Source organism: Triticum urartu, chromosome 3A, assembly GCF_056163025.1.
Source record: "Triticum urartu cultivar PI428250 chromosome 3A, HENAU_Tu73, whole genome shotgun sequence".
Classification (NCBI taxonomy): Eukaryota; Viridiplantae; Streptophyta; class Magnoliopsida; order Poales; family Poaceae; genus Triticum; species Triticum urartu.
The window spans coordinates 724,188,664-724,199,639 of NC_141875.1; the positions used below are offsets into that span (position 1 = coordinate 724,188,664).

General features: G+C 42.1%; 2 protein-coding genes across 2 annotated transcripts; both read left to right on the plus strand.

Moving 5' to 3' along the window:
• The first annotated feature begins 2,473 nt into the window (after nt 1-2,473).
• On the plus strand, nt 2,474-3,220 carry LOC125549423 (uncharacterized). The gene is made up of 2 exons (XM_048712837.2): nt 2,474-2,729; nt 2,835-3,220. The coding sequence occupies exons 1-2, from the start codon at nt 2,601-2,603 to the stop codon at nt 2,997-2,999; spliced, it is 294 nt and encodes a 97-aa protein (XP_048568794.1). The 5' UTR covers nt 2,474-2,600; the 3' UTR covers nt 3,000-3,220.
• Nucleotides 3,221-8,699: 5,479 nt separating this feature from the next.
• Nucleotides 8,700-9,539, plus strand: LOC125549424 (uncharacterized). Its single transcript, XM_048712838.2, has 2 exons — nt 8,700-8,967; nt 9,070-9,539. The coding sequence occupies exons 1-2, from the start codon at nt 8,836-8,838 to the stop codon at nt 9,232-9,234; spliced, it is 297 nt and encodes a 98-aa protein (XP_048568795.1). The 5' UTR covers nt 8,700-8,835; the 3' UTR covers nt 9,235-9,539.
• The last annotated feature ends 1,437 nt before the right edge of the window (nt 9,540-10,976 follow it).

The window sequence follows — 10,976 nt, forward strand, 5'->3', positions numbered from 1 at the left end:
TTATGTGTTGTTATTTATGATTATGTGTTGTTGTTTAATGGGTTGCTTTATGTGCAAGTTTGTTGTTTTGTTTTTGAGAATGTGCTTTTATGCATTGTTGTTTAACATATGTTGCTATTAATAATTTATGATTATATGTTGCTTTTCACAATTATTTTCTACTCAATTTGATGTGTTGTAAATGTGGGTATTTTTACCCGCGGGTACCCATATACCCTGACGGGTGACGGATATGAGAAAAAGTTGTACCCTTGACGGGTATGGGTATGGGTGATAAGTAAGTTCAGAGTGAACGGGTAAGGGTCTGGGGAGGCTCCACCCGTATCCATACCCTGCGGGTGCCATCCCTATGCACGGCTCAACGAATTATCTGTGTGGGGTTTATCCCAAAAGCTTTTGCAAGCCCAAATGCATTGAGGCTAATCAAGCCTTTTACCCACCTCATGGGTTTCAAGGAAACTAATCCAGCATACTAAAAAAACATTAAAAAACCACAAAAGAAATCCAGGTTAAAAAAGGAAACCAAATCTATCTAGAGAGAGAGAGAGAGAGAGTTATGAGACGAAGAGGCGACAACGACTAGGGTTTTGATCGGCGGTGAGCGTGGTTCCCTGGCCTCCGGCCTCATGCGGCGAGGTGATGGGGCCTCGGGTCCTTCCAGGTATGTTTAAAGTTTTTAAGTATAATTTTTATGGTCTTCGTCAGCGACATTCTTGCGAAAGTTGCAACGCCGGTGAGATAAAGTTACTCTTGTTCTTCTTTTGCTGTGATGAATCCTTACCGGGTAGTGCCACAAAGCCAAAGTTATATTGACTTCATAAGTCCAATCTTGCGAAATTCAGGTTTTTGTTCTCACAGATGCATTTATGCAGATATGCGTTTGTGTTAGTGTCTGGTGCTTTTATTGGTATGATATTTTGTGGCTTCAGTGTGCTTCTCCGACAGCTTGGTGAAGATTTTGCAATTTGACAACCTACATTTCTATCGTATCATCTCCGGCACAAGAACATTCAACGCACAGGTCTTGTCATCTTTTCAAATGCACGACTCACGGGGCTTTCAAAAACCTTGGTAGTTAAGCTCGTGCAAGTATATGATTGGGGGTGCCACGACTTAGGTCTAGTTGCATTATGGTTACTGAAGCCTTGGTAGTAGGTCATGTTGCAAGGATTGACACCATGGAGAATACGTCTCCAAGAAATATATTTGTAATTCGTAGTAATAGGAGTATTTCTTTTGCCAGATGTAGTAACATGAGTTATTCTATAATTTTCCTGGGTCTATGATCCAAAGCATTGTACTACCTATAATGGATGTTGAGCTTCAATAAGACTACTGGTGATTCTCAAAATAAAACTAAAAAGGAAAGCTAACTCATCATGCGACTTTTTTGTGTGATGGTAATCTATCATGAGCTTATTCGCCATAGAGAAGTCAAAGCGTGTCCTAAAGAAAGGCTTCTCCCGAGGAGAGTACTTTGGTAGCTTACCACACGTGCATGTGGCCAAATTACTGGTTCTTCGATGTTGAAAACAACAACTTTTTGAAAAAGAACAACTGCTAGTACTTAATTGAATGTGAAAAAAATGAAAATGATGAATCCCAAACGTTCGGGATCTAAACATGGCAAATCGAACGTTTTTATGGCTATTTTTCTGATGCGAGGATGTCAAGTTTAGTTGCCAAGCACATCAATTTTCCGGCAAAAAAATATACATGGAGCATGAATTTCCATGTGTTTGAACTAAACTTATCATCCTCGCATCACTAAAATTGTCATAAAAACGTTCGATTTGCCATGGTCAAAATCCAAACGGGAGTTGTTGGTTTCCAAAAAAAAAATGGCCATCTTCTTGCTGCTAGTTTTGGAAAATAAAAACAAATTACCGCTACTTTCTTACCCTTGTTTTTTGTTGCACGGATGGATATTGGAGATTATACTTTAGGTACCGACCCGTTTCAATTTTTTTTACTTCAGGTAGATGTACGTAATTCCACACGAGCTAGTGACACGTACGTACGTGTTGCTTAGTTACAGGTTAATCGGGTCGAAAATTCCGTAGCTGTTCCGGGCAAAAAAAAAAAATCCTTAGCCGTGTAGCACCGACTGTCGGACCGACGCGGTTAAGCTAGCTGCGTGCAGTGTCATTTTCCATCTCAAGAAAACGCGCGACGGCCATTGATCGAGCCACACTACGAAAGCGAAATATATCTGAGATCGGTCGGTATCGATTCGTATGAACAAATTGAAAAAACAAATCTGTGACGCGAGTACTCAAGCAAACACAAAGCATCTTCTATTTGTGAGCAGAAGAGTAGCTAAAAGCACACGTCGAAAAAGTTGAGAACGCGTAAGAGGAACGCGCGTAGGTACGTGCGAGTCAGCTGCATATGCTAGCGCTGCGCCCGTACATGATCTTCTCCATCCTATATAAAGAGACATGCATGCCCTCATGTCAAGCACATATCACAAACACAGATCCTCCTCCTTCAAACACATACATAGATCCTCATCCTCCTATATACCCATCGATCACACAAGGCACGAGTGCGTACGTACACGAACGTATACCGGTGAGAGATCGGAAGGCTAATTGGTGATGGGGCGCCACAGCAGCAGCGGCAAGCCCGAGGCCGGCGGCGAGCAGTACCGCGAGGAGGAGAAACATCACAAGCACATGGAGAAGTTGGCCAAGCTCGGCGCCGTCGCAGCCGGAGCATACGCTAGGGTACGCCCCACAGCTCACGCTTTACATATTACTTGCAATTGATGGCATACGCATTACTCTACTCATGGTTAACTATAGTGCTGATAATTACTTGACAATATGCAGCACGAGAAGCACGAGGCGAGGAAGGACCCGGAGCACGCAAGGTCGCACAAGATCAAGGAGAAGATCGCCGCCACGGTCGCCGCCGGCAGCGCCGGCTTGGCGATCCATGAGCACCACAAAAAGAAAGAGGCCAAGAAGCACGCCCGCCATGGCCACCACCACTGATACACATACACTCATGGATGCAAATGCACACGTAGACCCTTGCTAGCTATCTTATATGTACGGCCGGTTACATTCATTCATTTTGTTGTCTTGTTCCATAGTACTGAATTGCTGTTTGGTATGTGTATTTTCGTCACATAGTCATGTTGGTACATTCTTGTAGTACATGTTTGGGCACATCTCCTCTAATAATAACCTACACGCCTTCTTTTCTCTCGAAATAGCAGGGATCTCCATTGAAAATGCCCAACATTACAACATTACTAGATGTCATGGAGTACTGGGCGTGAACCACATGATAAATATTTGTCTCCATGACTCGTGGTTACTTTCTTCTACCGAGCTTTATTATTTGGTTGAGTGTTGCATTCTACCATAACATGTTGGTATTGTTGCAAGATCTATTGCCTCATATAGGTTGAAGCAACTTAGTTGTATTTAAACTTTGGAGAACTTATACTTCCACTGTCTCTAAATCAACTAGGAAATTTAAAATATGTAGTCGGCTATTTGACCCCACCTCTAGTCGTCATCTTTGATCCTTCGCATGGGGATTCGAAATTTGTGTCTTCTGACCCATAACTAGAATAGTCTTGATAAGTCTCAATCGACTAAGCTTCGTTAAGTCTCACTCGATGCTATATCCGTGAGATCTTACATTGAGATCCGTGCAAAATTTTATTTTTAGATTTTCCATTTTCTCTATTACATGTTATCACTTGACTGAGACTTGGTTAAATCTCAGTCGACTGAGACCAAGGCACACCCAAATTAGAATGAACCAAATCTTGAAGAAAAACATCACCTTGAGTTAAATGAAGAAGCTCACCCATTTCCTTTATCAACATCAACTCTACCCTTTATTTGGCAACTAGGACAAGGTTATTACTACCTGGACTATCTAGCTCAAGGCGACTTCAATGAAATTGTGCATGCTCATGAGAAAGAGGGTGGAGTTGCACACCCCAACGTTGTATGCAAGCGTTTAGTAATGCTCTTTGATTGCAGTCTGGATTATCTTGGATATAGTGGTGATATTTTCTTGTGGCGCTGGGTCATATGCATGAACGGCTAGACTGGGAAGTGGGCAACAGTGGATGGGTTGGTTTGTTTCCCTGCTTCGATGTGTCAAATGAACGCTTTGACAAATCGGTACCATCACCCGATTCTGGTGGACATCGAGTTCCAGCTAGGCCTGCAACCAAGAGGGTCTAGTGGAACGTTGTCTTGCCGAAGAGGATCTCAGAGAATTGTCCAAACTGCATTAATGTGGGAAGATGCATGGTGTGGTGTCTCTAGGGCAGCTCACATCGGTCATTCGCTCTGCGCTACACCGCTAGGACAAGGAGGTTTTGAAGGGGCCTCATAGTAGAGTCTGAGAATTAGAAAAGAAACTGAATGAAGTAACGCCCAGCCCACTAACATGAAATTCCTATGAAATGGAGTACCTGCTAGAACAGGAAAAGAATTTACTAGATCCAAAGAGGCGTGCTGATTGGCTCAGTCACGGTGACCAAAACACTGACTTCTTCCACAGGGCAGCGATGGGACGACGTAAGGAATTTACATTAAACGATTGAAATGCGATCCATGTGATTGGATTGAGGACCAAGACATTATTGATAACGTTAAGCCTAGTGTGACCGAATATATGATTTGTTTTGCGAGAAACCGGATATATAAATTAGGAGTTAAACAAACCTTACACTAGAGATGAGGTTTAAAAAGCTATGTATAATATCAACAAATTAATTAAAAGTACCAAGCCTGGATGACCTACATGTTGTTTTCTATAAGAGTTTTTGCCACAAAGTCGAGGACGATCTCATTGATGAAGTGTTGTTGGCAGTAAACACTAGGAAGATTCCGGATGGCTAGAATAATACCACTATATTTCTCGTCCCTAAGATCGACAATCCTGAGGTCATAACTCAGTTTTTTGACCCATAAACTTATGCAACGTGGTGTATAAGGTGATTTGAGAACTGCTTGTTAACCGTCCGAAATTTCTTCTGTTGGAGATTATTTCGCCAAACCAAAGTGCTTTTTTCCCGGGAGGTCTTATATCAGATAATTTGCTGATGTCTTTTGAATCTAATCATGCTATTAAAAAGAAGAATAAAGGTAAATATGGAACTTGTGTGGTGAAGCTTGGCATGCACAAGGCATATGATAGGGCCAAAAGGATTTATCTAGAGAGGATCTTATTACACCTGGGGTTCACGACATATTGGCTGTCACTTATTAAGTATTGGAAATATGCCTTAGAGACAATAATACCGTATTATTATATTTCTATATTGATAATTAAGAGTTTACATTCTATGTTATAACTGCTATGATCATGGAATAAGCGATCCAATGGGAAACTCATATGCACATGTGGAGTGATAGATGGTCAAAAAAGATTCCTAGTCTCGTCTCTAAGACTAGCTGAAGTGTTGTTGGTGATCACATTTTCCAGATCTTGGGATATCATTAAGTGTAACGATAGTTATAAAACAAAACTAAGAGTATGACCTTAGAATAACGATCATATTGAATCAACCCAAACTTGTTTGTTATACTTTGAGATAATATCGCCGGAACAAAACCGGTAGCGAGGAGACCGGCATAGTGAGCATGTGTATGACTCAAGAGGATACCGATATACCTCACCTTGGGTTTTGTAAAGTATCACGAAGCAAAGGAAATAGCCCATCAAAACCAAAAGTTCACTTGAATGTCATCATGTACTCATAGGGATCGATATGGATGTCCACGGTTTCACTTTTAGTCAGGGATTTTGTTCATGTCTATATTTTACCAAACCTACAGGTTCGCAAGCTTAATGTAATCATGATCTGCTGAGTGTTAATATGATAGGAGTAATGAGAAAATATTTATGAAATTGTTTCATTAATATTCGAAATAGTTTCGAGAGGAACCGGAAGCGCTTCGGGGTTTCCGGAAGGGTTTCAGAGTTTATTGGACAATACCGGGTATTACCGATAAAATATATATAGGTGGAAAATGTCTCCAGAGATGTTAAATTAATAATAAAAGGCTCTAATAATAGTTATGAGGCTTTTATATTAATTAAATATCAACGAATCTTAAAAGGCCAAGTGGTGGAAGGAGAATTGGTCCACAAGGGCCCAATAGGGGAGGCGCCCCCTTTTCCTCATGGAAAGGAGGGAGGGAGGATTCATCACTGCACGGTAAACAAACATCACATAATCATGCTATAGATGTCCTTGCGAAGGGTGCAACGCCGGTTAGAATGAAGTTACTCTTGTTCTTCTTTTGCTGTGATGAATCCTTACGGGCTAGTGCCACAAAGCCAGAGTTATCATCACTTCATAAGTCCAATCTTGTGAAATTTGGGTTTTTGTTCTCACAGATGTGTTCATGCGGATATGATGAGTTTGTGTTAGCGCCTGGTGCTTTTGTTGGTCTGATCTCTTGTGGCTTCAGTGTGCTTATCTGGCATCTTGGTGAATATTTTGTATTTCAACAACCTACATTTCTAGGGGGTCATCCCGGCCGAAGAATGTTCGACGCACACGATGTTTCATCTTTTCACATGGACGACTCATGCGGATGTCAAAAAACCTTTGAAGGTAGTTAATATGCTGATGCAAGTATACGGTTGGCCGTACCACAACCGAGGTGTGATTGCATTATCTTTACCAATGCGGTAATGCCTTGCTAGTAGGTCATGTTGCAAGGATTGTCACCATGGAAAATAAGTCTCCAAGAAATATCTTGGTAATTCATCGTAATAGTGTAATTTTCTTGGGTCTATGATCCAAGGCATTGTACCTCCAATGGATGTTGAGCTTCAATAAAACTATTGATGATTCTTAAAATAAAATTAAAAAGGAAAGCTAAGGGCATCTCCAACATCGATCCGTAAATTCGCTCTGACATCTGTCCGCGGATATGGGGACCAGTCCGCATATAAGGATGTGGGAGACGACCATCCAACCATAGCCGCATATATTCAAAACATCTCGCGAAACATTTGGCTAAATGAACCTACTAAAAGCAAACATTTGGCTAAATGAACCTACTAAAAGCACTAAGCAAGGCTACGAAGTACACCACTATGGCGGAAGCAAACATTCCGCCAAATCGAAGCAAGGCTACTAAGCACGCCATGCCATGGCGGAAGCCAACCTTCCGCCAAATGAATGCCTATTTTGATTAATTAAAATACTAATTAGCACCTTCCGCCAAATGTAAATGTATTATTCAGTACTACCTTCCGCCAAAGTGCTAGCTATTTGCTGCAATTATCACATTGCATTTCACTAAATACTAGTCATCATAGGCAGACGCAGAGTAGAGATGATACATGACGGCTTTTTGTTGGTCATCCAGATGTCAGGACTCTTACAAAGCTCAGCTACGTTCTGTTCCGATTTGTGGGAGAACGGACGTCCCGACCCGTCGGCGGACCGATGCAGAACCGTATTGAATGGCACAATACATCCACACAACACAGTCCAAACGTATGCAAACAGTTTGAAGGTTGACATTGAAATGCCCTAACTTATCATGCGACTTTTTTTATGGTAATCCATCATGAGATTGCTGGCAGTAGAAAAGTCAAAGGGTGTCTAAGAAAAGGCTTCTCGTGAGGATAGTACTTTGGCAGCTTACCACATGTGCATGTGGCGAAATTACTAGTTTTTTTAGCTACTTAATTGAATGCTAAAAAATGAACGTCTTCTTGCTGCTACTTTTGGACATAGTACAGATGCAAATGCTTATACATGTGCACATACACTTATTTTATTCTTATGAGCATCATCGAGAGACTGAACGAGAACATCATCTTGCGATTGACGAAGTCGATACAGACGCATTTGTAATCGACGAGAACGTCTCCTCTCACTGAACGCACAGCGCCGGAGGATGTGAAATAAATCTATGAAAATACGATCAGCGGTGTCAAGTTTAGGACTTGAATCCTGTTGCGCTAGAGATAATACTGTCCTTCTAACCTTCCTACTACAGGTTGGTTCGCCTTTGCCTCTTTTTGTTGCATGGATAGATACTGTAGATGATACGTCAGGTATGGATCCGTTTCAAAAAAAAATGTTACTCCATTTGTAAAGAAATATAAAAATGTTTAGACCCCTATCTTATACTCTCTCCATTTCAAAATAAGTGTCTCAACTATAATACAACTTTATACTGAAATTAATACACAATTGAGTCACTTATTTTGGGCCGGAGAAAGTATTTCTTGAGAGAGGAAATACTTTCAGGTAGATGCACGTACGTCCACACGAGCTAGCGACACGTACGTCTTGCTTAGTTACAAGTTAATTAGTCGGGTCGAAAATTCCGTAGCCGTTCCGGGCACAAAAAATAAAAAATAAATCCTTAGCCGTGTTGCACCGACCGGCCGGCCGACGCGGTTAAGCTAGAATGCAAACGAACTCGGTCGTCCTCGAGTAGTTTCCGTTTCTACTGGAAATCCAGTGGCGTGCGTGTCGTTTTCTATCTGAAGAAGAAAACGCGAGGGCGATTGATCGAGCCACATCTAGTCTACGAAAGCGAAGTATATCTGCGATCGGTCGGTATCGATATGAACAAGGCTCAATAATTGCTTGAAAATTGAGAACGCGTAAGAGGAAGGCGCGCACGTACGTGCGAGCTGCATGTTGCGCCCGTACACAGATCCTCCTATATAAAGAGACATGCATGCCCTCATGTCAAGCACATATCACAAACACACAAACACAGATCATCATCCTCCATTCCTCATGTATAGACAAGGCAAGGCACGAGTTTAGTTCGCACACCGAGGTACTCCATTGCTAGCTCGGAAAGCTAATTTGTGATGGGCCGCCACAGCAGCAGCAGCGGCAAGACCGAGGCCGGCGGCGAGCAGTACCGCAAGGAGGAGAAGCATCACAAGCACATGGAGAAGCTGGCCAAGCTCGGTGCCGTCGCCGCCGGAGCATACGCTAGGGTACGCAGCAAACACCTCATGCGTTGTACTACTTATTTTCTACGTAATGTCAATTACTCATGCTTAACTAGAACTAACAATCACTTCACGATCGGTATACAGCACGAGAAGCACAAGGCGAGGAAGGACCCGGAGCATGCGAGGTCGCACAAGATGAAGGAGACGATCGCCGCCACTGTCGCCGCCGGCAGCGCAGGATTCGCCATCCACGAGCACCACAAGAAGAAAGAGGCCAAGAAGCACGCTCGTCATGCCCACCACCACTGATACAATCATGGATGCATATGCACATGTAGACCCTAGCTAGTTATTTTATATGTACGGCCGGTTACATTCATTCATTTCGCTGTATTGCTGTTTGGTATGTTTATTAGTTTTGATTCGTGCTAGGCCATTGACGTCGTTGTGGCATACTATGTTGGTACATTCTTGTACATGTTTGGGCACATCTCCTCTAATAATCTAAATGTCTTCTTTCGAAATAGCATGTATCTTTTTTTTTGCGAGTTCAGAAATAGCATGTATCTCCATTATTGTAAAAGGCATCATTACAAGATTACTTGATGAGTTCATGTCATGGAGTACTTTCTTAGGTTCACGTCACCACCGTCCTAGGGCGTGAACCACATGGTAAATCTTTGTCTCGTTGACTTGTGGTTACATTTTTCTACCGAGCATTATTATTTGATTGAGTGTTGCTTGCTACTGTAACATGTTGGTCTTTTTGCAATATCTATTGTCTCATATAGGTTAAATCATCTTAGTTGTATTTACATTTTAGAGAACTTATAATGCCGCAGTCGCTAAATCAAATAAGAAATTTCGAATGTGTAGTCTGCTATTGACCCCACCTCTAGTCGTATCTTTAATCCTTGGCCCATAATTAGAATCAAGCAAATAGACCCAAAAAACATAATCTAGCGTTAAAAAATGAAGAAGGTTCACCCATATTCCGTTATCAACATTATCTCTTCCCTTAATTGACAATTAGGTCAAGGTTATTAATCCATCTGAAGGTGACTTCAAGTAATCTTGCATGCTCATGAGAAAGAGGGTGGAGTTGCACACCGCCAACGTTGTATGCAACCATTTAGTAATGCCCTTAATGATTACAATATGGATTATCTTGGTTACAATGGTGATATTTTCTCGTGGTGCAGGGGGTCACATGCATGACTGAGCAGTGGGCTATAGTGGATGGGCTGGTTTGTTTGTTTGCTCCAGTGTGTTTCATATGCAAATGGAGAACCTGCTCAAACAGGAAGAAATCTACTAGATCCAGAGAAGTTGTGCTGATTGGCTTACTCACGGCGACCAAAACACTTACTTCTTCCATAGGGCAGCCACGGGGCGACATAATAAAATTCTCATTAGACGATTGAAAGCAGATACAACTGATTGGATCGAGGACCAAGAGATGTTCAAGTCACATGTGGCGACCTATTTCTGTTCCCTGTTTTTGCCGGTGGTCCGAGAAACTGACCAGGATATTATTGATAAGGTTAAGCCCAGTGTGACCGAATATATGAATGTGGAGTTAGACAAACCTTACACCAGAGATGAGGTGAAATATCTATGTATAATATGGGTGATTTAAAGGCACTAGACGCGGATGGCCTACATGTTTTCTATAAGAGATTTTGCCACATAATCAGGGAGGATCTCATTCATGAAGTGTTAGCAAACTAGTGTTGGAGACTTTTATTAGAACCTGTCTCTTTATGAGATAGCGTGTTGAGAGCAAAATACACCCCTGCTGATGGAGACCTCCTGAAGTGCAACCTCAAGAAGGGGAGCTCTTATACTTGTCAAAGCCCGTGGGGTGGGATCCAAACTTTTAGGGCATGTTTGGTAGCCGTAGCAACTTTTGTCTGCATTGCATGCTTGACCCAGTTGAGCCTAGCTGAGTAAAAACAAGCAAAAACCAACATTTGCATGTTGTTTTGTTGCCTGGATACCCTCTACCCTACCTGGGGCGAAACGGAAGGTAGGATGTTTCATTGCCCGCT

Bases quoted from the DNA above. Each gene is read 5' to 3' on its own strand.
- LOC125549423 (XM_048712837.2), top strand. From the start codon at position 2,601: ATGGGGCGCCACAGCAGCAGCGGCAAGCCCGAGGCCGGCGGCGAGCAG. The intron at 2,730-2,834 runs GTACGCCCCACA...GACAATATGCAG, and splicing joins CAGCCGGAGCATACGCTAGG to CACGAGAAGCACGAGGCGAG.
- LOC125549424 (XM_048712838.2), top strand. From the start codon at position 8,836: ATGGGCCGCCACAGCAGCAGCAGCGGCAAGACCGAGGCCGGCGGCGAG. The intron at 8,968-9,069 runs GTACGCAGCAAA...ATCGGTATACAG, and splicing joins CCGCCGGAGCATACGCTAGG to CACGAGAAGCACAAGGCGAG.